Below are 27,188 nucleotides of genomic sequence, written 5' to 3' on the forward strand. Positions count from 1 at the left end.
TTGATGAAGTAGAATAAATTTAATCTGTAACTATAAAATGTCTAGGTTAGCGGCAGTTACGGGCGCCCGGAGACTGGGCAGAAGCTGTCCCCTGCAGACATCCCTGGGGACACGGAGGGTCCCCTCAGTTCACAGAGGCGGCTGGCAGGATGTTAGCTTTGCGCTCAGCTTCAACGCAGTACTTCTCAGGAAGGCCGCTGGCTCTGCGGGGGGGACACGGGGCAGGTGTGAGGGGGGCATGAGACCAGAGAGGCGGCCGCAGGAAGCAGGAAACTGGGGGCCTGCACCCCCACCCCTGCTCCCACAATCCATCCCCCAAACACACTCCCCTCAAAGCTCTAGCCCCCTGCCTCGGAGTTCCCAGAGAGCCAGGCAGCCCGGGTCCCAGAGCCTTCAGCCGGAGCCCCCTTCAGAGGGCAACAGCCTGGGTGAGCCTCAAGTCAGGAGAAAGGGCTCTCCCAGAGCTCCTGCCACCACCCTTCGTCCGGGGAGGGGGAGAGGAGGTGGGCCGCGGGGATTGCAGCACACCTCAGCTCTTCAATCTTTTTCTTCTTGATGTCATCAATGCGCTCACGCCGCTTCTGGGCCTCCTCTTTGAGGCGCTGGCCCTCCTCGAAGGTGGCAATGCGGTCCTGCGCCTGCTTCTGCTGGTTCTCGCGCACCTGGCGCCTGAGCTCGTTGGCGTGCCGTAAGCGCCCCGTGGCCTTTTTCTCCTCCTCCAGCCGCTCCTTCTCAATCTGCTCTCTCTGAGCCCTGGAGGAGGGACACCGGTTGCCAAATGGACTAGGCCGAGCTGGCCCAGCGAGGAGAGGCACTGGGCGAGCCTTCTGGAAGGGCTTCCCCAGGGGACGTGCTTCAGGGGGCTGTGGTCTCTCACCCTCTTCTGTGGCTCAGAGATCAGCCTCCAAGCTGCCCCCGTGCATGCCACCCCTCCCCGCAGCCGGGCCACAGGACTGCATGTCAGGGGCATGCTTAGAAGGGCCCCACACTTGCTTTAGTGCTCTTCCGTCACTGTTTTGAAATTCTTAATACTTTCTGAACAAGGGATCCCACACTCTCAGTTTTCACCAGGCCCTGCAAATTACATAGCTGCCTATACTCAGGGTTTCACCCGCTGGAAGCTATTATTCCAACTCTTCTCTTTTGTGACGATGCACAGCTCCTCTCTAGCTGGTTCTAAGATATCCTTCTTTCTCTCTCTCCCTTCCTTCCTTCCCATGAACAATAATGACATTAACAAAACTGCAAAGGGGATGCTCAGAGGGGAAAAGTGCTGGTGTCGGTAACGCTAGCTCTCCTACTTGCTGGAAGAAGGAAGGAGTTGGCCCCTGCCCTTCCAGCTCTCCGGATTCTCCATAGGAGCCTCTTTGCAAGGGGATTTTCATGGGCCCCAATATCCTAGAGAAAGCAGCCCATGTGGGCCAGACAGGAGCCAAAAAACCTCAAATGAAATGTATTCACATCTCAGGGGAACACTGAGCTCGGCCACTCTGAGCTGTCATCTTAGTTCTCTCTAGACATAACCAAAAACAATAACAACATGTAAAATCATCTTGGGCAGGGATTTCTCACCTGCTCCCTTCCCTGAGGGCACTGGTACCCCACAAATCTCCCAAAAGTCACTTACTCACGTCCCTCTGGCCAGCTGTCTCCCAGCCGCGTGAAACACCGGCATCATCTCAACTCTCGGGAACTCCTGCACACCTGCGGGCACCTCCCCCCCTGCACCTGCCACAGAGCCCCCCAGTCTGCAAGGAGACACCTATCAACTTCCTCACCCCTCTGCATTTAGACTCCAAACCCCAACCTCTCAGACACCTCCGTGATAGCAGGAAGACCCACCTCTTCGCCTTGCCCTCGTATTTTCCTATATAGAGAATGCTGTTCTTTTGTTTCATATCAGGCAAAACAGGCTGGAAACGGGAGCCTGCATGTGCCACTAGGGAGCCCCTGGGCTGCCAGGCAGTTGGAAATCTGAATGGGGAACAGCCTGGTCACTTTGCGGGGTTACGGCCGTAACTTGGAGCCTGGCTGCATTAGAACACCTGGGAGCTTCCAAAACCTGCTGCTTTCCCGGGGCCTCACCCGGACCAGTTACATCAGAATCTGTGCGGGTGGAGCCTGCCCGCAGGACTTTATGACAGCTCCGGGCGTTTCTAAGAGCCACCGGGTAGGGTAGGTCAGCTATCTCTGCTTAGTCAGTGAGCTGCCAGGCAAAGGCATCCCTCTTTCCAGAAGCAGGAAGCACATATAGAGGCCATCTACGAGGGCATGCTTTTGAAGTAGGAAAAGTCGGATTGCTGGCTCCGGCAGAGACATGCCCAGTGCTTGAAGACACCCGCCCTGGTGGTCACGTGGCCCTGGAGACACCAGGTCCAGATGCCAGCCTAGAACATCAGGTGAAGTTGAACATCTCCAAAGGCCTGGTCTCACTTTAATAACTGCCTAGTGCATATGCTTTGGGTAAACATAGCGAAGAAGGGACACATGGGTCAGCGGCAAAAGTAGGACCCTTAACTTCTTTCCATTAATATTTATTAGTGCCTGCTAAATGTAACACAGATGTCCAAGAGCATACAGGCCGGCGAGGGCGGACATCTGAAAGGTAGTCTGGAGCCCAGGGGCAGAATCTGTAGGGCCGTTAAGGCAGCTGCCACCTTCAGCAGGTTTCCAGAGATGGTGGCATGAGCCTTGAGGGCAGGAAAAGCCACAGAGCCAAAGGGGGCTGCAGCTAGTGGGGACAGGCTGGGGGCCCACAGTCCAGTAAAAGACCAGGAACCTGGCTCTGGCAAGGATGGAGATTCCTACACGTCTGCTCTGCCTCTGGCTAGGGGCCCTGGAGGGGGCCCAGGGCTGGTCTGGCATGGAAATACCTGGGGCCATGCCAGGGACTGAGAGCAGGTAGACCAGAAAGCTGGGCTGCACCACTGAATCTCCATTCCCCTGAGCATAATTTCTGTAATTTTGTATCCATACCTGCCATTCCAATTTTGTTTTGTTTGTTTCCTTTGAAAGCTTCTGATCTTACAGATTCTGAACCAGAGCAAGAAAGGAGTCGTTCCCAGTTAGTGCAAAACAGTTAGCACCAGGGGAACACCCCAGGGGCCGGGTCTGGCGGTGGCAGATCTGACTGATAGACGCCAGAGCAGCTGTGGCTGCCGGCAGCCCCGGGGGTGGACGTGGGGCGGGCAATGTGACAGATGTGAACACCTCACCTCCACTTATGGGTGGGAATTATCATTGAGCCAAAAGAGAACAAAAATAAAAGGATGAAGAGCTGGCAAGGCAGGCAAGACGGATAAATACAGGTGAGGTCCGTCCAAATATGAGTCTTCCACATCCTCCCACGTGACCGGGCAAGGACGGCGTTCTGTTCACCTCTAATATCTCCCAGGGCATCCAGCACAGATTCTTGGATTTACGTGCTTAATACATATTTACCAGATGAATGGCAAAGACCCCTGCCCCCAACCCAGGCTCTTCTCCAGTGACCTACAATCTTGGTGTTTGAAGTTCTCTCTGTCTCTTCTCAACCTCGCAGCTGCAGCTTCTTCCCTAACTTGCAGGGCTATGGAGTCAGGGGAGGGCAGAGGGACCAGACATATACTTGTACTCACACCTTTAATCCTTCAGGACAAATAATTCCAGTAATACCCAATCCCTTAGATAACGTCCAGGTGCTATTCCCAAATCCCTGATCAGAAAATTCTTGGCTCTCAATTCTTCTCTTTGCACATTTCAGCTGTCCATCTAGTTGGAAAGACTCCGCCATCCCAGGCAAGAAGAATGCACATCAGTGTGTGGACATGCCAGCAAGGTCCTCTCCACCCAGTAGGGGCCATCCCTGCCACAGCACAAGGAAAGGAAGCCAAGGTGCCCAGCCCCACCTACCGAAGAATCCTCTCGAACTCATCCCGGTCCCGTTGCACCTGAACGGCCAGAGAGTGCTCCTTGAAAGCCACCTGCTCCAGCCGGGTTTTGCGAAGTTTGGCCTCCGTCTCCACCTTCTTCTGTGCATTTTCCTTTTCCTTTCTGCGCCACTCCCTGTCGGCAACCTCCTGGTTGCGCTTGGCCCGCAAGGCATCCTGGGGAAGGAGAGGGTGGGGAGACCGACCTCGGAGAGGGTGCATACCGACCTCGGAACCGACCAGGCACTTAGGAAGACCCTGACTGCAGACTCTGACACAGCCTGCTTTGAGGAGTGCATCTCTCGGAAGGAGAGGGTGCATACCGACCTCGGAACCGACCAGGCACTTAGGAAGACCCTGACTGCAGACTCTGACACAGCCTGCTTTGAGGAGTGCCATGAATTTCTCTGGCAGCAAGATCGTTGCAGGAAAGAGTACATGGAATCTTGTAGAACTTTCTGGTTGGAAGATATCCTGAGATGTCTTGGCTTGTCCTCCCCCACCACTGATCCCAGTTCTTTCCCTCCACCTCCAACAGCTCCAGGCAGTCTGAAGTCGCCTCTCATGTTAAAACTGCTAAGATGGAGATGCCTCAGTCCCTTCGGTGACATATTTCAGTGACAGTTACGGTCAAACGTTCTTTACGTAGCAGCCAAAAACCTTCTCTTGATCCTTCAGCACATAAAGCCCTGCCCGGTCCTCGCTGCCACAGGCACTGAGGGCAGCCCACCCCTTCGCCCTCAGCCTACTCAAGTCTAGGTAGCCTGCACCCCCTCTTCCGCACCTCTGTCCTTCAGGTCGGTTCTGCAGGCTGTCAAGGGAATAGTTAAGGGAGCTGGGGAGGCCCAAGCAAGCCAAGGCCACATAGGTACCTGCTCTGCCTGGTAATCCTGGGCCTTCTCCTGCATGGCTCTCAGACGGGCGATCTCCTTCTCTTTCTCCCTCCGTAGTCTCTCCTGCTCAGCCTCAAACTCTGCTTCTCGAGCCTGCCAGGAAGAAAAGCTCTTTTGGAACAGCTCCCCTTGCCCCAGCCTCGCAGAGAAACAAAGTCCCTGCCAGTCTGCCCAGGATCTCCCATATCACTCCCGGACTCTTTTCAAGGTAGGGCAAAATAACCAACAATGCCTGCAGAAAGTCAATTAGCATCGCAAATGCTTCATTGTTTACAAAATGCTCCCTCCAATGTGATCCCGGAGGGCCCCTACATTTCACGAGACCAGTATTGTAGATGAGGAAACTGACATTCATTCAGATCAAGGGTCCTGCCCAAGATCAAGTGGCTCGTCAACTCATCCGAAGAGGATTTGAACACAGGTATCCCAAGCCCAGCCTTCACGCTCCTTCCACTGCATTGCAGACAACGTCTAAGCTGCAAGACCACTGGGCCACATTTCTACGAGTAACAACTGGGGCACCCTGCCTGTCTTGTAAAATGCAGCAGGTGGAAGTTATCTCATTAGTCCCTGGGCGAATGGCCAACCACGCTTTGGGCCATCCCACTGCGGTTAGCAGATATGCAAGGAGTGAACCATCAAAGTTAGCTCCCTTTGCCACTTCTCTGGAAGAGCGGACATAGCCCTAAAATCTTCCCAAACCCAGCCTCCCAACTACCAGTCTTGGGTAGTCATAAGACTAATGGCTTGAGCTGGGTGGCCTTGTGACCCTCCCATAAAGAATGTTCCACAGCCATCGTTCTACCTGCCAGACTCCTGGGCAGCCCAGCAAGGTGCCTGCTTGGGAGCTTGGCACAGGTGGTTGTGTGTCAAAGCTGGCCTCCATTCCACCTCGCCCTAGACGGCAGGGCAGGGAACTCTGGAGGCTTCCACAATCAGTCTCTCCTCTGAGCTCTACAGGGGAAGTCCCGGCTGCAAGAGCAGAGACCCCCATGAGGTCAGGGACGGACTTGTGATGTACGCGGTACTTATGGCGGGGTGCGGGCCTGCCCAAGTGCCCAACCCCTTTGCAGGTTGCCGGCCTGTCCCAGCTCCTCCCACCAATGTCCTTTCCACATATGAAGACAAGCCCTAGTCTCAGAAATCTATAGTGACTCCTCCTCATTCCAGGCTTCCAGCTCTGCTCAAGGTCCGAGGTGTCCCCCAACAACGGCTCTCAGCTCCCCGTCTCCTCACCACCTCCTCTCTCACTGCAGCCCCACCGACTCGGCCACAGCCAGCCCACCTGCTCACCAGCTCCTACAGCTGAGCGGCTCATTCCGGGGAAGCGACGGCTGAGCTCCGCACAAAGCCCCCGGCATTATTCAGCCCAGTCCCATACTGGACACCCAGGGAAGCACCAGGATATTTTGAATCAGTCAGTGACGGCATTTACAAGGTGCTGTGATGGTTCAGCGAGACGCACAGTAAAGCACAGCCCAGAGCCGTGCACGTCTACGCACTCGACGAACGGCAGCTGGACGATGGTTCTTAGGCACCAACCACCCCCGTCCCCCGTCTTGTGTTCTTGCTCTGTTGCCTGCATCTCCCAGCATCCGGTAAGAAAGCCACAGCCAAAACATAAGCTTTGTTGAGCTTCATTTTCCGTGGTTTGCGTTCGGAGCATAGAGGCATATCAAAGATGCCTTGCCAGAGTGCACCCATCCCCTGCCTGTCGTCCCTACCAGAGAAGTACAATGTGCTCTCTGTCACCATGGAGCCTCAAAACTAGCGGGGGAGGCAGGACCCACACATGAAGAACTGAATAACCTTCCTGCCGCTGCCTTCAGTCCTTCCTTCTCCTTTTACGTAACCCCATGTTCACTCCCTCTCGGCTGGCTTTAGAAGCTCTCCTTGCCCTCCCTTCCTCCCTGACCCCAACCACTCCGTTACCCAGCCTGACTCCCGAGTCAGTCCGTGCGGCGCGAGCGGCATCTCCCCATCACCGTGAGCGGTGTCGCTCTCGGTGCGTGCGTGCTTACAGTTTCCACAGCAGCGCTGGGAGAAGCTGTGCTCTCAGAGTCTGACCCCGGTACAGGATGCCCAATACAGAAATTCTCACAAGAAATTAATGGGGCAGGTGACCCACGATCACTGGGGTTGTAATTACGCTCTCCATGAGGAGTCCATGAAAACTTTACCTTCCCCGATAGTTTTCATTTTCTTCCCGGCCTATACCTGGCCCTCATCCCACTTCTAATCAAAGGTGTTAACGAGGATATAACGCCCTAACTTGGGTGTCCCTTCAGTCCGCTCTCTATTAATGAACCAGTGGCAAGATGAAGAGGAGGAGGAACCAGGCCCTTGAACGAAAGTCATGAATTCTGGAACGGCCACATGGCTTCCTGTCATGAGTCCCCTAGATCTCAGACCTGCCGCTCCCCGCAGCCAGAAGTCCCAGGCATCAGAAACCTACCATCTTCTTCTTGGTGAACTCCATCACCATCTGGTCCGCCAGCTTCTCCTGAGCCAGCAGCTCGGCCTTCTGCTTCTGGTTCTCGTCATTAATGCGCTTAATCTCAGCTTGCATCTTGAGTTTTTGCTGGTGCCTCCGTTCCATGTCCTGCCGTCAGAAGAAAGAGAGCCTCCAAGTAGAAGGGGACACGACCCAGAGACACGGGGACAGAAGGACAGAGACACAGAGGCAGGGGCATGCGCACCACCTGCATGCCAGCTGCCGCCACTAGCTCTGGCAAAGCAGCTCTTGCAAGCGTCACCAACGACCCCTCGCAGCCAAATGGCCTCTTTGCAGTCTGCACCCACTTGGCTTGGTGGCAGCCCCAACTCGGATGATTTCTATACACTCTCAGGGAAGTGGAGGCTCTTAAAATTTTCCCCGGTGTCTCCCACATGTCATGCAAAGTCCTACCCATTGTTCCTGGTCTTTTCTCCTGCCTTCAATTTCCTTCTCTTCGTCAAACCCTAGCTTCTGCTCTCTATTCAATAGCAATGATTGAAATAATAATGAAATATTGCCCTAATTGAGTCTTTTCTATTTGCTGGGCACTTTAGATAGCCTATCTCTGAAACCCAAATATATCCCCAAACCCTGACAGGTAGAACCTGTTATCTCTCTTGTGCAGATGAAAACACTGAGGCCCTGAACTTACTTGTTCAGGGCCATCAGGCTAACGAAATCCAGTGCCAGAATTTTGAGACCTGGTCTTTCTAAATTAAAGTTCCGATCTTCTCGGGAAGGTTGCCCCAACTTCCAGTTCTCTCTTCATTTCCGAATTCCCTCTGCACTTAAGATGGTGCCACACCTCCCGGGGTTTGGTTAGGCACTGCCTTGTAGGTCCCATTCATTCTTGGGTGTTCATCCTATCTCAGCCAGAGGATGGGAACCATGTCACACTTCCTGTCTTTCCTGGCAACACGTGTAGCCCACTGAGAGCAAAACAGCAAATACTCAATCAGCTAAAACAGGGAAAGGGGGAACCAAAGTAAGTGGCATGTAAGAAAAAGGGAAACATGGTAGACACAGAGAAAGACAATGAATGATGGAGGTCAGGGTACCAGTGTGACCCTGAGTGACAAGATCCCTTCTAAGGAAGGAGCCTGAGCCTTTCAAAGCCCCTGAAGATCAGAGCAAGCACATTCTCCGGTCCCAGTGTAGAATCTTGTGCAGCTGGCCTAAATACATCCTCCCACCAATCTCCAACCCTTTCCTTCAAATTCTTCCACCCAACAACTCCCCCCCCACACACTGCTTCCAGCTCCCTCCATTCCTCAAAGGCTATGCCCCACCCAGCTCCTCCTCAGCCCAGCTTCTGCCCTGACTCATCCGAGACAACTCTGCTGGCTCTCCCCGAGCTTGACTCACAGCCACGTTCAGGCCTCCTGGGGCGCCTTCCATACCAGATCGGCACGGCGCTGCCTGCCTCCCACCCGGCCTGTGGTGCGTGAGTCATGGCGGCCAGCATTCCCTCACTCTCCCCGTGCCTACCTCCTCACTCACCCCACTTTTCCCCACCTGGCCCAGTGACTCTCCGCTCCTTTTCCCCTTCTCCCTTTCTTCCTTTACCTTCTACCTGCTTCCCGCTAGATTTAGGCCTGCCGTTGGTACCGTGCATTCTTTAATCCCATTGACCAGCACGGCGAGAAAACCTGCTGGATACTGACCTCGGACATCTATTTAATCACGTGTTGACTTACTTCTTTGCCTATTTATGTACTTTTCAGGTTGCTCTTTTTGTTTGTTCCACTCCCTTATCAAATCACTGGGAGATGACCACCCCATCATCCGTTCACGTGGGGGAAGAGGGGAAAAATTCAAGAATACATGTCCCACTAGTTAAATGACACCCTGAGGAAATAATCCCACAGAGCAGAAAAGGGAAACTCTTCAAGTCAACTGGCCCGGGTGCTTCAAAACACCAGTGCCGAAAGATGGAGGAAGGAAGGAACAAGAGAAGTCTTCTAGGTCAAAGCAGATGAAAGAGGCTTAAGTGAATGCAAGGCAGGGAGCTTGATCGGATCCTGGTTCGAAAACAAAGAAAACTGAAAACACGTTTTGGGAACAATCGGGGAAATCTGAATGTGGATTAAGTGTTAGATAATATTACAGAAGCATCGGATTCCATTTTTGATGAGGGGATGAGATTTCAGTACTGATGACCGGTAAGGGGGCATCTCTGTTCTTCAGAGATGAGGGCTGAAGCATTTAGTCGCAAAGTGTCGAGATTATCTGCAACTCACTGACAAACAGTTTAACAGAAATTAGTGTATGCCCCCAAAAGAGACAAGCAACCAAGGCAGATTCACAGTCATGAATCGAGGTGAAGCATGGTTGTGTGTGATACAATTCTTTCAACTTGTCTGTGTGTATAAAAATTTTCAAAGGTAGGGGCGCCTGGGTGGCTCCGTCGTTAGGCGTCTGCCTTCGGCTCAGGGCGTGATCCTGGCGTTCCAGGATCGAGCCCCACATCAGGCTCTTCCACTGGGAGCCTGCTTCTTCCTCTCCCACTCCCCCTGCTTGTGTTCCCTCTCTCACTGGCTGTCTCTCTCTCTGTCGAATGAATAAATAAAATAAAATAAATTTTTTTCAAAGGTAAAAAACTGAGGGGGGCAGGAGAATAAACACCCCAAAGGCTGGCTTTGCCCCCCACTGTGCGAGGGGCCCTTGTGTATTGCAATAGACGGGAGCAGGCAAACAGAAGAGGGTTGCTTTAAGTCTATTTGGTTTAGACAGGCATGTCATCATTTCTTTTGCAATGGATATGCCTACTAATTTTATCTAGACTAACAGGGAAAAAAGGTTTGGTTTCTCCACACAGTTAACCACACTCAGATGCTGTGTACTTGGAGTGCGGGAACAGCAGGGAGTCTGAGCCCAAGACAGGGCTAAGACATCAACAAAGTGTATCCCATCCCGAAATAGCTGCAGGAAGACTATAAAACATCCCTATGGTGATTTGTGCAATGCACATAGCTGTCTATTTCCTTTCTGTGTCCACGCCCATGGATGTGTTGGTCTCGGACCGCAGGCAGGCGCAGGGTCTGTCCAAGTCCCTGCTCATCCCCCGGTACGGCGCCACAGCCAGATGAGCATTCGACACGGCCATAAAAGCTGAGGGCGATGGTGTTGCGAAATGAGCGTGTGCCTGGCAGAAAAATCAGTCCACACCCTGATACCCCCAAATCTTGGAGAGCTTTGCTGCTGTTGCTGGTGGAATTTGGCATTATCTGTCCGGCCTGTTACCCTCAGATCGTCCTCCTGGAGCTGTTCCATGTACTCCAGCATCTGCCCCTTCTCCTGCTCCCGCTGCTCGGCAAGCAGCGACCGCTCCTCCTGGTTCTTTTCCATCTGTTCCACAATGTGCCGTCTTCCTCTAGGAGTGAACAGTACCGCAGGGCCTTAGAAACCCACGTCCACGTTTCTCTGCTGCAACGTCCACCCAAATCACCCCCAAGATGGGAGGTGTCCAGGGACAATTGGACAAGCGCCCCCTACACATCGCTACTCTTCATGAGCCCAGACCAAAGTCCTTCTCGTGTGTCGAGTGTCATGAGAAGGCTGCCCTCTCCTCTTCCAAGCTCCCCTTCTTGAGATTCCCCTTCTTCATTAGTTTGCCCAAGAGTGCACCCTACATATGCACCCCACTTCTGTCTTTCGTGTGTCTAGAGCTTCTGAAATCCTACCACCTCCCAAGCCCCCCCAGAGCAATCACGGGGAGCTAGCCTCCCATGCCAGCTTCACAGTTAGAAAGCCCGGGGCCTCTCCTTCCTCCAGTGCTTCTGCCAGCACCCAGCGTGTCCTGTATGCCCCCCCACCTCCCACACCCCTTCGTTAGCTATCTTAGGCCCTATCTCACATGCCACGGCTTTGCCACTGCGGGTGGAAGGGCTGGGTCTGAACAAGCCTCTCCACTCAGCGATGCCCTTACTCAACACTGAAAAGCAGAGGACCCAGAGTCTACAATCAGTGCTGTTGCAGTGACTCCCTATGTGCTGTCGGGATGACAATAAACTCAGAAGCATCCAGACCCCATGATGTATGAGTAAAGGCTGGGAGAATGAGAGAAGACACAGGTTAGGGTAAGAATCGAGAGGAAGGACAATGAGATTCCCATTCAGGTGGAGCACTTGAATGGCTTCATGACTCCAGATGAAATACGCAGGAGGAATGAGTAAAAGAGTTACATGGAAGCAGGCTGGGGCTCAATATAAGGACCAGCTCAGATCATTAGAGTGGCCTAATGAGGCAGAGATTTTTCTTTAATTGGAGCTATTTATGCAGAAGATGAAGAGCCACTTAGCCATTAAGTCCACATTTACAGGGAGTCTACTACAGTCGAGCAGGTGCCTCCTGGAAGTACAGAGATGGATGGCTCGAGAGCACAGAATCAGAGGGGGAGAGAGCAGAGCCAGTCAGTGTGGTTCAAGGTCACTCTCACATGATATGGTTGATGTTCTCGGTCTGGGACGCTGTGGTTCTAGAATTTACTTGTTCCGGTAAATCTACTTGTGCTTTTGGTAAATTTACCTGTCTGGTAAATTTGGTAAATAACTTGCCTGCTCGGGTAAATTTACTTGTCCTTTCTGCAAAAGGAAGGGGACTGGATTTATCACCCTCACATGTGTTACACGCCTGCTACAGGCCAAGCAGTCTACTGGGTCCAGGAGCTACAGAAATGAACTAAGACAGGAATGCTGTCCTCCATGAGTGCGTAGTCTGGGGAGGGCCAGGGAGCCCCATGTGAGAAGCCATGTGCTGGAGTATAAACACGGCGTCGCGGGGCGCAGAGAACGGAGCCCCCAAGCCTGCCTGTGGAAGGCAGAGGGCTTTCTGGAGGAGGTGACCGCAAAGCCACGCACTAAAAGAAGAGAAAGTGTTTTCCAGGGGAAAAGGAAAGAGAAGAGTATTCAAAGCAGAAGGGACAACAAAAGCATAAACCGTGAGGAGTGCAGGCGTGTGGGGGGCAGTGAAGTGTGGAAGGGACAGCAGGAACAAGTGGGAAATGAGGCTGCATTGGGGCCAAATTGTGAAGCACCTGTTAGGATCAGAGGACTCGGGGCGCCTGGGTGGCACAGCGGTTGAGTGTCTGCCTTCCGCTCAGGGCGTGATCCCGGCGTTATGGGATCGAGCCCCACATCGGGCTCCTCCGCTCTGAGCCTGCTTCTTCCTCTCCCACTCCCCCTGCTTGTGTTCCCTCTCTCGCTGGCTGTCTCTATCTCTGTCGAATAAATAAATAAAATCTTTAAAAAAAAAAAAAAAGGATCAGAGGACTCAGCTTGGAGAAGCTCTGTGGTCCTATGAATCTCTTCATAAGGTTTTGAGATCATAACAGATGGTGGTAATGACCATTTCTCTTCTCTACCCTCTTGGCAAAGCTCCTGGGACCTAAAGACCCATGGAAATGACGGGAGGGAGATGCCAAAACCTCCGCTTTACCGGATTCTTTCCTCCCTCCTCTTCCGGTCCAGCTCCTCCTGCCGTTGAATGGATTTCTGCCGTTCCACCTCCATCATCTGATCCAAGCGCTTCTCCTCTGCATCCAACTCTCTTTGAATCAGCTGCTTCTCCAGGATTTGGGCATCCCGGATGGCATGGCACTTGGCATTGAGGATGATCTGGGGGGGGATGACACAGTGGCACCAGGTCTAGGCACAAGGATGGGGAGGGATACACCACGGGGTGTGGAAGCTGGAGGGGAGAAATGGGAGCAGGGTACCGAGTGTGCTGGACACGCACACAGCCACGCACAGGAAGGGGGAGCAAGAGCATTCTTATGCTCCCCTCTCCTGAGTACAGCTCTACGCTAACACTTCCTGGGCTCCTACAAAGTGCTCGTCTGTGCAAGGAGAAGCTGCAATAGTACCTTTCAGGGTATTGGGTCTTCGTGTTTTGGGGGCCATGGATCACTCCTTGAGAATATGAGGAAAGCAATGGGCTCTGTCCTCCTTAAGATTCACTTACATACATACACACACATAAAATTTCCATAAAACTTCAGAGGCCCAAGGCCCCCCTTAGGGACCCATGAACCCCAACATTAGACCCTCTGTTCTACTTCTCACAGAAACTAAAACCCTCATGCCGAGGCCAAGCCACTAGATTTCTAAGCTGGAAGAGCCCAACATGACACATCAGGTGACAGCCATCCGTAAGAACCACCAAGTGAAAGCTCTGGAAAATTAAGAGGAGGCATGAGGGCAGATCAACCCCGGAGAGAAGGCAGAGATGACGGGGTGGGGAGTCAGTGTGCTCATTTGCTTGGGAAGTGAACCATATGCAAATGACAAATCCACCAAGCCTCTGGTCTTCACGCTCTCAGCTAAAGGAAGCACTTTGGGAGCTTTGCAAGAAGCCAGTTCCCGGCAGGAGAGACACAGAGGGCAGGTCCACACTTCGCAAAGCTCAGCTCAGGCCCCAATCACCCTGCTAAGTAGTTTTACCATTCTCGTTTGACACATGAAGTGAGGCCCAGGGCGGGTGAGTGACTTGCTGAAGGTCACACAGCACGCATGTGACAAGGCCAGTCCTCCCTCTGACCACAGCAACCCCCCTCTCCACCAGCCCCTCACCTGTCCCCCCCTCCTTGCCCCAAGTCTGTCAGGAGCCAAGGCCGTCAGAGCCTAAGAAGAGGGAGGGGGAGTGGCCGCGAGTCGGCAGAGGAGGGAGGAAGGAAGGAAGTCCGCACCTTGCTCATGTCCTTGAGCTCCTCCTCCTGCTCCAAGCGCAAATTGTTGGCTCTCTGCAGGAGGTTCTGGGCCCGCTCCTTGGCCTCCTCCTCTAGGTCACTGAGCTTCTCGCTCTTTCTCCACACCATTTCCTTCTGCTTCATGATCTTCTTGCGCTTGGTCACTGCATCCTGCAGGACACAGTCTGATCAGTGGGGGACCGCCCTGGGCGCTGGCCATGCTACCACGGGCCACCCAGAAGGACCCCCAAGGTGGCTTCGCCCGTCATGCTAGCAGAACCCAGATGTTTCTCGGCCCAGCTTCGTCCTCACCCCTGCCCCGCGCCCCAGCTGCTCCCACGCCTGGTGTCCATCCTAGCGCGTCTCTGGTCTCCATGAAGCACACACTCACGCCTCCTTCCGGGGCCCCCAGACTAGAGCGCCCCCCTCCCATCCGCAGAGATCAGGGCTCGGGGAGGGCAGCTACCACGATGGCCTCCTTCTCCTTCTTGAAGGCCGGCTCCCTGGCCTCGAGCTCTTCTCTGGTCAGGACGTGGGATGCCCATTTGATGCGCTCAAACTCCTCGGGGCTCATGATGAGGGACTCCCCAGAGGGATCCTTGGCGGGAACGCTGCCCCAGGGGATGAACAGTCAGTGGGGAGGAGCAAGGAGGCCCTCGGCACCCGATGCTGGTGCTCGGCCTCCCGCCCCTCCCTCATCACTGCCAGCACCCCACAATGCCACCCCGAAGGCAGGAGAGACCGCCCGCTGCATCACGGGCCCACTGGGGAGAAGGGGTCCCAGGTGAGGGGTGGCCCAAACAGAGACATTTTAAAGGCTTTTGCTAAAAGGTCTAGCGTGCGTGTCACCTTCTCTGAGCAGCCTTCAGAGAACCTGTCCTCCATCCCCCCAGCAGGCCGAAAGGCCACCCCGCTCTACTCTCACGGACTGGGCTGTGCCCCCCACCCCCAGGCACGGCCCATGTGCGGGACCACAGGCTCCGCCGGGACACAGCCTCTGCCGACCCCGCTGGCCGCCTAGCCCCCCGCGCGGCGCTGGGCCCAGAGGGAGAGCTCAAAACAACGCTGGTGAACCGGACTTTAAAAATAGCTTATTCCTCCAGGATGACATAGAAAGGGCAGGGGGGACGCCAGACAAGGTTGAAACTGATGCCGTGAGAAGCCTAAGCATCCCTGTCCATCCAGCCCAGAGAGAAGCTTTGAACCCTAAATATTAATTAAAATCTCTGATCAACAACAGTCAGCGGCACGTCCGTGGACCCCTCCTCCTAGCCGCCCAGCACACTCAACAAACCAATAGCTAATTATAATGATTACAAACAAATGACAGACACTGAAGGAGGCGGCGGGAGCAGCAGGGCCGGGAATAAAGCTGCTTCTGGGTGAGGCCGTTTAACAGGGACACGGCAACAAGACGCAGACCGTGCGAGGCAGGAAGTGAAACCTCACCTCATAAAACGTGTGTGTGTGTGTGTGTGTGTGTGTGTGTGTGTGTTGGGGGGGGCAGTCTAGGAGGAGGACCGAATTTGTGAGTGGACGTGGGGCTTGGCCCGGGACCTGGAATGACCAGGACTGACCTCAAGCTTGCAGGAACAGAACACTCCAAGAAGGAACCCTTCCTCTGCCCCCAAGTGGCTGCAGGACAGCAGACCATGAATGGCCATTCCCCGCAGGGCTGACCAGACCTCGCTCCTGGGGCCGTGTCCCAGCCATGCAGCCGTGCTACCCCAGCTCGCGACACAGGCGGCACTTCTGGGAGTTCAAGTTCTCCACAGGCAGAGCCAGAGTTGGGAGGATGGTTTCCAAGAGTGCAGCTAAGCACCCCCCGCCGCCCCCAGCGACAGCTCAGTTCCCACTGCTGAGCTACAGGCCTAACCCACAGGGGCGCCGAGCAGGGGGGCAGCTGCAGTCAGGAAGCCATGCTGAGCCAGTCCCAAAGGAACCCGAGAGCCCCGGGGAATTTCCTCTTCTGACCTCAGAGCCTGGGAAGAAGCCAGGGGCTGTTAGCATCTGGTCAGTTTCCATTTACTTCAGATTCTTGGTGCCGCCAAAAGGCGTTGAGTCATCTGGACCATTTCCCTTTACCAAGAGCACTAAGGGGGGTTCGGAGCAGACCCACCCAGCACGGCCCCTCCTGCAGTGCCATGGGTCCCACCACAGCCAGGCGACGGGGAAGAGGAAGAGAAGCTGGGGATCGAAGGCAAAGGCAAGAATCAATACAACAGGGGGAGAAACAAGAGAGGCCAAGATGCCGAGGAAGGAGAGCTAGGAACCGAACAGGGGAGAGGAGTAGGACAGAAGCCGGGCTGGACCAGACATCCCCTCTCCCTGCACGTGTCCTCAGCAGAACTGCAGGCTGCGACGGGAAGGCAGGGCACTGCGCCCTGGGTACTCACAGGAGTTCCCGGACCATGTCCCGGGTGACGAGCTGGATGGTCTCCGGCTTGTTTTCCAAGCCCAGGGCAGTGAGAGTCTTCCGAATGGCATGCTTATCTCGAAGGAGCACGATGGGGCTGTCGCTCGGGGCCGGAGGCTGTGGGTCAGGAAGGGCAACTTAGAAGCCGGTCAGCCCATGTCCTGCGGCCAGTGCCAGCTTCTTCAAGGGCAGACTTCCCCTCTTCACCCCATCCAGTGGCAGAGAAAGCTGCTGGGGGCCCAGATCGCGGGACCACCAAGAGTTTCCAGGGCACGGTGCTCTGCGCTTGAATCTGGCTCGCATGCGTTCTTACCGACCAGCTCCTCTGAGAACAAGGCCTCCTTCCCATGTCTTGTGCAAATACTCCTGGATGGATGGGAAGAGGAGCTGCTAAAACCATCAGGAATGAAAATCTGGGGTCTCTCCTTTCTCCTCCCTCCATGATTTATGAAAGAAGAAACAATGATCTCTCTTGGACCACATTGTGGTTTGAGATAATACAATTCGTTACAGACTCATCCAATCTATGATATTCGGAATTTTTAATCCTTCCTTATGATTAATTTACTTTGGTCCTCCCAAAAAAATCATATGGAGGAGGTGAGAAATGGCCAAATGGCCTGGTGGAGACCCGCCCTCACATGGAATGTGGTGAGGAAGTCAGGGAGTCAGAATTAGCAGGAATACATATTAAATGCATGATTTTTTTTCAAAATACTCTGACCGTGAAGGAGTCAGATAATAAGAAAATGAAACCACTTATTTCAGGAAAATGTTGAACACAGGAGAGAGTTTCGTTTGTTATGAATTCAGTGACGGTGATCCCACGTGGAGGCCTGAGCCGGCCTCTGTGGAGGTCCTTCCGGGGCTGAGCTCCCTTGGCACGGACCGTCCCCAGAGCGCTGCTGCCACCTTCTGTCCACCTGCTCCAAGAGGGCGCGATTCAGGCGCGTCACAGACCACTTCTGCCCCCTACCGCCGGCTGAGAGACTTCTGACTCCCCCATCAAGGAGACCAAGGAAAGGGCCAGGAACAGGCATTTCTCTGACGGCCCCTCCCAGGAGCCGGCTGGGGGACTCCTGGAGAACTCTGCCATTTCCAAACCTTCATCACCCATCACCCCAGGGGCCAAACACAAAACCTGTCTGTAAGTCAAGGTGCGTCCCTTCGATTCTTTCCCTGTCGATAGAAAACCCGATGCAGACAGGGGTGTCATGATCCCAGGGTCCTGGGATCAAGTCCCACATCGGGCTGCCTGCTCAGTCGGGAGCCCACTTCTCCCTTTGTGTGTACTCTCTCACTTTCTCAAGTAAATAAAATCTTGGAAGGAAGGAAGGAATGAAAGAAGGAAGGAAGAGGGAGAGAAAGAAAAAAGAAAAAAATAAATGGAGAAAGGTGCCTGTCTTAAACCCTCTGGAAAGTCCTGTTTGTTTGTTTAAAGATTTATTTATTTACTTGAGAGAGAGAGTGAGTAGCCGGGCAAGTGGAGGAGGGGCAGAGGCAGCAGGAGAAAGAATCCCCAAGCAGACTCCCCACGGATTGCAGATCACAGAGCTGGGGGTGGGGAGGTGGGGAGGTGGGCTCGATCTCACACCCCTGAGATCAGACCAGAGCTGAAACCAGGAGTCAGACACCCCTGGAAAGTTCTTTTTGGTTCACAGTGAGGACAGCGAGGAGTACAGACATCCACTGGGCTCGGGCCACCTGCCCACTGCACAGGTGTTCACACCAGCACTCACACCGCTCTTGGCATCTTTCCTGTCCTTTTCTCTGTCCCTCTGTCTCTCTATCTCTCGCTGCCCTCTCTCCGTGTCCCATTCTCCTTCTGACCTTGCCTCTCTTCCTTCTCATCTGCTGCACTTCCCGTGTACCAAGAGTACTCCAAGCCACGCTCCAGCTAGCTCTCCTTCTCCGCACGGGAGAAGCTGCCGGCCTTGCAGTGGGGACGACACCTGCACATGGAGACCTGCTCGGGGTTCCCAAAGCTAATGAACCCTGCCAGTTGAGCAGCTGGGAGAGGAGGTTCTGCGGTTTTCTCTAATGCTGTTCTTGGATGGAGGGGCAATATGTTGCCCCGGGGCTGCAAGCTCGGTCCGTGGCCCTCCCACGTCTTCATCCTGGGGCACTCACTGGGCGATGATCTGCTCTCAGCAGCAGGGCCCTCCTCGACATTACAACAGATTTTAAATGCAGGGCAGATGTGAAGATTGCAGGGGTGGAGGGAGCCAGGTGCTCCTGTTCACAGGGGCCCCACTAGATGCCAGCATCCGGCTGCTCGGATGTCCCTCTGTGAGTCACCTGGGAGAGGGGACGGTTTGCCCAGTGCTGGCTTCATCCTGACCAACACCAGTCTGGGTCACCGCCTCCAGGGGCCAGCTACCTGAAGGGGCTGGGTGAGGGTTACCTTGACCCCTCCGAAGAGGCTCTCATCCACCTCGGAGCTCACAGCTTTGGTCCGATAGCGAGTCCTATTCCTCGACCTGTTGGAAGTGGTGGAAGAGGAGCTCAGGACACCAGTGGTGCTTAGCGGCTGCAGAGAGAGGCAGAAAGTTCAGGTCATCAGTACCGAGTTCTCGGCTGGACCCTGGGCAAGGTAAACACTTTGCCAGCCCGAGCTTGGGAGAAGCGGGTGGGCATGTGGGGAAACCACCGAGGGAAAGCACCGGCTAAGCCCTGAAATGTAGAGACACCCCGCAGAAGCAGGGGTTCGTCGGGGCAGGAGTGTTTCCTCATCCCCGGGCTGAAATCGGCCAGGTCATCGTGTGGTACAGAAGGACAAAGAAGGAAGTGGGGATGGCAAAAGGATGATGTCATTGTCATCCTGGTCCCCATTTCCCATAAGGACACTCTCTTGTGAGGCCATCTGGGCTGCCTCCCCAGAAAGGTAGCATCCTGTCCACCTCCAAGCCTCTCAGCCTGAGCTCGGAGCCCCCTTTCACGACTATCGCCACTATCTGACCTCCTCCGTGTCCCCACAAGCTCGCAAGGTAATGGTGGGGACAGAGGACATTGCGGATGGAAAAGCACTTTCCCGCTACTTGGCACAAAGTTCAGTGGATGAAAGCTGAGTGATTGCTTCACGGTGCCCACTGGTGGCTTTCACTCCTGGGACCCCTAAAGCGCGCACCAGTCCGCTCTTAACCAGCCAGCGTCTTCCTATATCGGGAGAATTCCTCATCTAATGAGTTGAGATAAGGCCCTCTCCGACAATAGACGCTAAAAACGGCAGCTATGTGCCTTCTGAGCCTGGGCAACGGGCCTCGGCTTCACCAGTCCAATCCCCTGAGCCGCAGAACGGAGGGGAGCTGGTGGTGCCAGGAGAGCCAAGAGGAGCTCTGGCTGAGGCGGCGTGGCGGCCGGCCGGCATCTGGAGCCGTGCTGATAAGAGCCGCAGCAGCAGCCCACAGAGCTGCCAGTGCTGGGCGTGCCACGGGGCAGCCAGGGCCCTTACCTGGTCTGGCTTGTGATTTTGGCCCCAGTTCCAGCTGCAGTGCCTCCCTTGGTCCCTATTTTCCCGCATAGTTTCCCAGCCGGGGAGCTCTCCAAAATCCCCCCCCCCAATATGCCTTCGTACTGAAGTCAGAGTCCTGGATCTGTTGCCTACCACCGCCAACACTAACACAACCTCCACTCCCAAAGCCCAGCTCAGCCCCGAGATGAGTGTCTCCAGGAGGTGACTTCCGCGAGGACTGCGGGGCAGCGCCGGCCTTACTCTAACGCTGGTCCAAATCTCCCTTTGGAAGAGCCAACCTGTCCCCCGGCGGCATGAGCTACTCACTTTGGGTCTCCCAAGCCTGGGAATCAGCAGCGGTCAAGAGGACAGTATAGACAGGGCAATGGACCCTGTCGTTCCAGGTCACTAAGCCCTGGACAGTGTGTTCTGAAAGCTCGCTCCCCTCCGCCCAGACCAACCAGGCTCCCCGGCACCCGCTCCACATGCATGAGTCTTCCCCCTAAATCAGGCAGTTAGTCTCCAGCAAGCGCTGCTGCTCCGGCCCTTCCGCTCACTGCCAGGCCCAGCCAGCAAGAGGCTTGGGGGCGGGGGGCTCCCTTTCCAGCCTCAGGCAGCCCCGATAGAGAGGAGCAGGAAAGCTTGGATTTATTATTAAGAGGTAAATGTAGCGGCCCCGAGGATGTCTAACAACAGACTCTAAGGGTTATTATATGGCTGGTGGTGAGCTACTGCTTCCCTTTCCACCAAAAATAGAACCAGAGGAAATGAAATGAACCTGCAGTAGGTGGGACTGAAGGAAAGCATCGGGAGGGAAAAGGTGGAAGATTCCGGGTCAGCAGGGATCGTGTGAGTTCTGTCTCTAAGTAAGGAAAAAGGTGTGGTGCCTGGCACATCGGAGGAGCTCGACATGCACTTGATGAAGCACCAATGAATGAAACCAAGCAAGGTGACCTCTCAAGGGCCGCAGGCCAGCTTGAGGGGGGAGCTTTCCCCAGAACACGCCTGACTCCAGGCCACTCCCCGACTCCGCATTTTCCAAATCACTGTGGAAAAGAACGTAGTGACAGGGCTTTGGAAGACAGATGGAAAGTATTATTACTATTTTTGCATGTGTTCTGTTTCTTTTCAAGGGCTCCTGCAGGTTTGCCCTTTGCTCAGGTGTCCACCGCACGACAGGCTCCCCAGGGCTGAGACCCCGTCGCCTCTTTCCTGCACCCTTGGCACCCAGGTCAAGAGGAAACCACTCAAAAGATACTCCACGGCCAGAGCCTAGAAGTCAGAACAGAGGAAGGAAAAGGCATGACCACAGAGAAGCGGCGGCCGGGCAGGGCAGAGGGAAGCACTGAGCTCTCTAGGGCTGGGTGGCTGAGAAACCTCACTGGGGAAGTGCTGACTTTGAAGCCACAAGCCACGCACCACGGTTAGGACCTCGACTTCAGCCAAAAGCAACAAGAAGGATTAGGGAGGTCACTGTGTAACAGCCTCGAAAAAATGAAGAACCAAGCAGAAATGGAAAGTTAGATCCCTCTTTTGGCCAGAGACAGTAGCCAAGAGGTTCTTTCAGGAAGGGAAGGGCTGGTTTGACTTCTTGCATGACCAAATAAATATCCCCAAGAGGGTGAGCGGTGCCCAGAGACAAGCCCATCCAGTCCCTAGTTCCACTGGCAAAGATGAGGAGAGGGACAGATAAAGATGCCAGCCCTGTTTTGATGTTTTCATCTTGCTGACCCAGCTGACTCCCTCTCTTCAAATACCCTCCCACCCCAGGACCACAGGAATTTGGCCACTGCTAGGAATTTGGGGAGAGACTCCGATGCCATGCCGAAAGATTAGCTGGTCATTCGGATGATTTTCACTTTGTCATTGATATAGGACAATCTCCATAATATATTAAGGTTAGAAGAAAGCAGATTAGAAGACACATGTATTTCCTGCAGAAATGTCTGAAGGGTATGTACCCTGAGTGCGTATTAAAAGAACATTCACCAAAAAATGTTGAACAGAAATTTTGGGTGAATATTATCATCTTCAGATGGTTCTCGCAGTGAATACTTTCCTAGCGATTGAGTAGGTAACTATTTTTGTAGGTAACACACTATTTATTTGAAAACAAAACTTAGCCGTAGGGCTGGTGGCTGACTCTGAACACAGAAGGGTGTACTCCTTAAACACGGCAGCCTCGGATGTCCCTGATCCAGTAAGTTCCGCTCCAGTCCGGGTGCAGGGTGGGTGTGGACAGCTGTGGAGTTCCCCTGACGGAACCGTAACACCTGTCAACCAAGCCAAGACCTTCCTAGGCGTCCTCTTCACCCTGACATCCCATTCTCCATTTGCATACAGGTTCATCACGGGCCAGCAAAGGCAGGCTTCCAGCTCTCGGCCCGATTCTAGTTCCCTTTCCATGGGCTTCGGTTACCAAGAAGGTGAGGATTTGCGTGCACCAGGCACCTGCCTTTTACTGAATGATCCACTCAGGCCACCTCTTTCCTCAAATGGGAGGCAAGGTTGGCCATCAGCGGGATGCATCCGAAGGTGGCATCCTAATCGGTACCGAGGTCCCGGCCCTCCTTCTGGAGGACGGTGGTATTCATTGCTTTTGTAAAAGAGTCCTGGAAGTCTGCCTCATTGTGAGCCCCTGCCTCCCCGCTGCCACCAGCACGCCTCCCCACTCCTCCAACAGTCTCAAAAGCTAGTGAACAGCAACACACACACACACACACACATACACACACACACACACAACCTGCCAGAAGAGCAGAGATCACCAACTCGACCCACTGCTTCTCAAAGGAGCCTGCAGGCCCAGTCTTGTCTAAGGGATCTCAGAAAGCCTCAGTCAACAGGTCGAACCCCTGCTCTGAGCGACCCTTACACAGCACAGGGAGTCCTCAGAAATTGGGGGCTGCTCTTTGTTGGAGACTTGTTTGTGCATAATTTTTTTTAAATATTTGATTTATTTATTTAACAGAGAGAAAGCACAAATAGGGGGAGCGGCAGGCAGAGGGGGAGGGAGAAGCAGGCTCCCACTGAGCAGGGAGCCCGATGCGGGGCTCAATTCCAGGACCCTGGGATCATGACCTGAGCCCAAGGCAGACATGTGTGTATAATTAACAAAGCTCTTCTGAAATCCCTACTTGGGGACCCTGAATTTGAATCACTGAGCCCTAGAAAAGCAGCATGACCTATGGGCATGAAATGTGTCCACAGAGGGGCGCCTGGGTGGCACAGCGGTTAAGCGTCTGCCTTTGGCTCGGGGCGTGATCCCGGCGTTATGGGATCAAGTCCCATATCAGGCTCCTCTGCTAGGAGCCTGCTTCTTCCTCTCCCACTCCCCCTGCTTGTGTTCCCTCTCTCGCTGGCTGTCTCTATCTCTGTCGAATAAATAAATAAAATCTTAAAAAAAATGAAAAAAATTTAAAAAAAAAAAAGAAATGTGTCCACAGAATACCCAGGGCACCATCTCTGCCCCCTGGTGTGCCCCAGAAATTCTAAGGTTACTTCTAGCACCCCGAGGCTCCAATGCCTATCCTCCGTCCCACTCCCTTATCCCTCAGGGACCAACACACTCCTTTCTGGAAACCAGACACCTCTTTATAGTTCCTCCCAGGTCTGGTACCCTTGTCAACCCTCACCACTCCGTGGTCCTTCCCACCCCAGGGAACCCCAAGCCTGTCAGAGCAGAGCTGATCTCTACCCTGGAGGTACCAAACCTGGACCTACCCACCCATTCATTCGTTCATTCATTCACAAATACTTGTTGAGCCCTACTGAGTGAACCAAGGCCCCACCAACAGAAGAGAAACCTGAGGTTCAGGGACAGTAGGTGACTTAAGCATTGTCACTCTGCTATCTGTGGCCAAGCAGGTCCTATATCCTGGCATGTGGCCTCCTCACCCGTGGTTGTCGCACATCACCGCCCATTATCCCCAGCCTGTGGAGGCTCTAGCCTGATGGAGAGGGAAGAGAACGTCCCTTTCTCCACAACTCCCGGGCTAGCACCCCTCCACGTTTTCAATCCCCGACAACCCCACCCCTAATTCCTCCCGTGGACCCTCCTCGGGACTTCCCTCACTTCTTCCAGGTGTGTCCTCTTTGCCCCTGGGCCTTCCTGACCCAAGAGCCTGACTCATCTTCTGCCCTCCCCAGCGCCCCGCTCTCCCCGCTCAGAACCCCAACCCGGTTCAGGACACATGAGGCCACCCTCCTTGGTCCTCTCGGGACCTCACCATCTCAGCAGCTCGCCCTGGCTCTGCGCCTCCGCCGCGTCTGCTGCGCACACCGCAGCCAGGGCCCTCGGTGTTGATGCGTTACCATAGCAACAAGACAGCGCGCGCGCCGTGGCCCCGCCCCCGGCCCTGGCCCCGCCCCTCGGCTCCGGCGGACCTACGCGGCGTCCAGCGATTTGGGGAACACGAACCCCTCCCTCGACTGGGAACCGCTCCTCCAAAAGACTGAGCCCCGCCGGCGCGCGCGGCTCTTCACTCCGGCTCTGGCTGGACCGTAGGGTCGGAACCCGAACCCTCCAGGGCCTGGCATGGGCCCAGGACGTCCAACTGCGGGCACTCCTGCAAGAGCCAGGCCCAGGGACACCCCCTGGTTACCATGGTTACTGTTGCCCCAGTGCTGCCCAGGAGGTGCCAGCCAACCCTGGATCAGAGGAGACAAGTTTCACAACAGGAGAGAGTCTGGTTAGACCACAGAAAGAACTTCCCGCCTCGAGGACGTGTGTGCAGTTTCGGGAGCAGTTCCTTAGACCTCCAGCTCAGTCACCTGGGAGTAGATGAAAAACAACGGTGGGCCCTATAGACTATCTGAATGGAAATCTAGGGAACTGGCTTGAGGAAGTCTGCCTTTTAACGCTTCCCAGTTTGTGTGGACTGTTCTGGAAGAGTTCTCAGCAGTTTTATGATTTTCTCCATTTGGTTTGGCCCACATACCTCCCAACCCGCAGAGATAGAGCTGAACTGACCCCCACAGCCTGCGTGCCCCAAGCCTCACGAAGCCCCTGCATGCACCGAGGACGCTTTTCCCTCCGGCCCCGAGGAGCCAAAGGGCAGTGATGACCCTGTGATCCTGTGACCTGCTCTCCCGCTCGCCAGCCTCTCCGCAGTTCCTCACAGCCCGCCTTTCGGAAGCTCACTGCGACTGGCCTTTAGTGCTTCAAAGCCGCTTGGCTGCGTCCGAGACACACTCTGGGCTGGGCTGGGCTGGCTGCAGAGCTGGGGCTCCAGGGCTGTGCACGGCCCCAGGGGAAGGGAGGAAGGGAGCGGGGTCACCTCCAGGGGTTCTTAAAAGGACTTCACTCCAGCAGACCTCACATTCCTTCTCTGCAATTCCCAGCCTTATCTCCTTTGGGATCCTCAGAAGAACTCCGGGGGCGGGACGGAGGCCACAGGGTTGGAGGTGGGATCGGAGGGGGAGGCGGAAGCAGCTACGGCACCCGGCAGACCTCAAGGGGGAGCACAACCCTCCGGGCTTGGGAGCGAGGGGAGGGCTTTTCTGTTCCTCCCAGCCTCTTCCCAGCAGCGGCGAGAGGAGGGACCGCGCAGTGAGCCCCTGCTGTGGAGCGGGCTGCTTCCCCTGAGTGTTCCTCCCAGTCCTCGCAGCCACATCTCCTTGCAGTCATCCCCATCACCCCAGAGGAGACTGAGGCCAAGAGGGATCACCGTCCGCACTCAAAGTTGTTCTTTTCTCAACCCAGGCGGCCTCTCTGAAGGCAAGGTTGTAAAGTCGAGGCAGGAAGGAGGGGGGTTGGGGAACGACTGAGTGCCCTGTAAGGGAGGCCCCTGCCAGGCTTTGTTTGAACTGACCTCAAAGCTAGCCATGCTTCAAGTTCAGGCCTTTAGGGCCTTCTGAAGCTTGAGCCTTTTGCAAGGCTCTCTCATCAGGCCTGTTAGCTATGTGTCTGCTTGGCCGTGCGGTTTGTAGATTTGCAAAAGTAAGTTGAGTTAGGGATCGCTTTATCTTGGACTCCGTGCAACCTGTGTGTGTGGTTCCGCATCACCCGGACAGGAGCTTACTGCGTTCTGCGGCTGCAGGCAAGGCTGCCTGCCACCCTCCCTCCACCCGCCCTTCCTGCCACCTCACCTGGGGTCAGGACGGGAAAGTGCTGGCTGCAGTCTCCATGGGAGGATGCGCTTTGCTGCCCGACACCAGCAGGATTTGCAAAGTAGAAGAAAAACAAGGTTTGAAATTTTTTTAAGAAGCCAGAAGCCAGCCCGTGAATAAACTGTAACCCGCCTATTGTGTGTAAAATTGGAAGTGGAGATTCTGCTCTTATCACTGCCTGGCCAAAACGGAAGTTCTCTCTGGCCAGGAAGAGACCTAGTAATGCGGCATATATAATTATAAACACATTATACATCTCACCAGAGAAAAAGCTGCCTCCAGAGGACCTAAACTTGTTGACAACTTCTGTTCCTCCAACAGGGATACGGTGTTTCTTTTTTGCATTCTCCTCATAGATCATTTCCAACACACATGCCCACTTGAACGCTTCTGAGTATGAGACAGTCCGTTTAAAAACGATTCAAGCCTTGTGTATCCGTTTTCTCCTGCTGCTGTAGCTAATTACCACACATTTAGTTGCTTAAAACAGAGCAAATTTATTATCTCAGGGCCCTGGAGTTCTCACTGGCCCAAAACTAACGTGTCAGCAGGACTGCGTTCCTTACAAAGGCTCTAGGGTGAATCCTTTATCCAGTTTCTGAAGGCCACCGTATTCCTTGGCTCACGGCCCCCTTCTGCCATATTTGAAGCCAGTAACGTTACACCGCTGAGCACTTTACACCAGTCACACTTCCTTCCACTGCGGAAGTTTCTCTGATTGGGGGACTCGGGGTTAGGTTGAGCCTACCAGGATAATCCAAGAGAGTCTCCCCGTCTCGGGATCCTTAACTTACTCACATCTGCAAAGTCCTTTTACCATGTAAGGTAAATATTTAGACGTTCGGGGAATTGAGAGGTAGATATCTGGAGGAGAGCGGGCTCATTATACCACACCTTGCTGGGTAACAAGGATCTTTTAAGGATCTGTAACATATTTTCAAAGGTTTGGGCGAGAAATGCAAAAAACAAAATGCAAAAACATTTATTCAAAAAGTTGATACACGTGAACATGCCTTTCTAAACTGATCTTAGAAAGTCTCTTTGAAGATTTTAGTGAAATTGAACAGATTTGGACTTCCAAGAGTCCCTCCTCTGGGCCCCCGGCTGTCTTAGTCGGTGGAGCATACAACTCTTGATCTCCGGGTCTTGAGTTTGAGCCCCATGTTGGGCCTAGAGTTTACTTAATTTTTTTTAAAAAATTTTTTTTAATTTTTTAAAAAGAGTACA

General features: G+C 54.2%; 1 protein-coding gene across 5 annotated transcripts; it reads right to left on the reverse strand.

The window, feature by feature from the left end:
- CFAP45 (cilia and flagella associated protein 45) lies at positions 1 to 27,188 on the reverse strand. Of its 5 annotated transcripts, XM_040635898.1 has the most exons (14): positions 26,223 to 26,255; positions 25,941 to 25,995; positions 18,804 to 18,929; positions 16,713 to 16,765; positions 16,380 to 16,516; positions 14,450 to 14,594; positions 13,984 to 14,154; positions 12,735 to 12,913; positions 10,542 to 10,671; positions 7,257 to 7,403; positions 4,781 to 4,894; positions 3,892 to 4,085; positions 529 to 753; positions 1 to 203 (listed from the first exon to the last, which is right to left on the reverse strand). In XM_040635898.1, the coding sequence occupies exons 4-14, from the start codon at positions 16,746 to 16,748 to the stop codon at positions 125 to 127; spliced, it is 1,557 nt and encodes a 518-aa protein (XP_040491832.1). In that variant the 5' UTR covers positions 16,749 to 16,765; positions 18,804 to 18,929; positions 25,941 to 25,995; positions 26,223 to 26,255; the 3' UTR covers positions 1 to 124. The 5 variants fall into 5 exon arrangements, with proteins under 5 accessions (XP_040491832.1, XP_008698926.1, XP_040491833.1 ...); XM_008700704.2 differs by lacking the exon at positions 16,713 to 16,765 and having other exon boundaries at positions 18,804 to 18,879; positions 26,223 to 27,188; XM_040635899.1 differs by lacking the exon at positions 26,223 to 26,255 and having other exon boundaries at positions 25,941 to 26,079.

Source organism: Ursus maritimus, unplaced genomic scaffold (assembly GCF_017311325.1).
Source record: "Ursus maritimus isolate PB19 unplaced genomic scaffold, ASM1731132v1 scaffold_2, whole genome shotgun sequence".
NCBI lineage: Eukaryota > Metazoa > Chordata > Mammalia > Carnivora > Ursidae > Ursus > Ursus maritimus.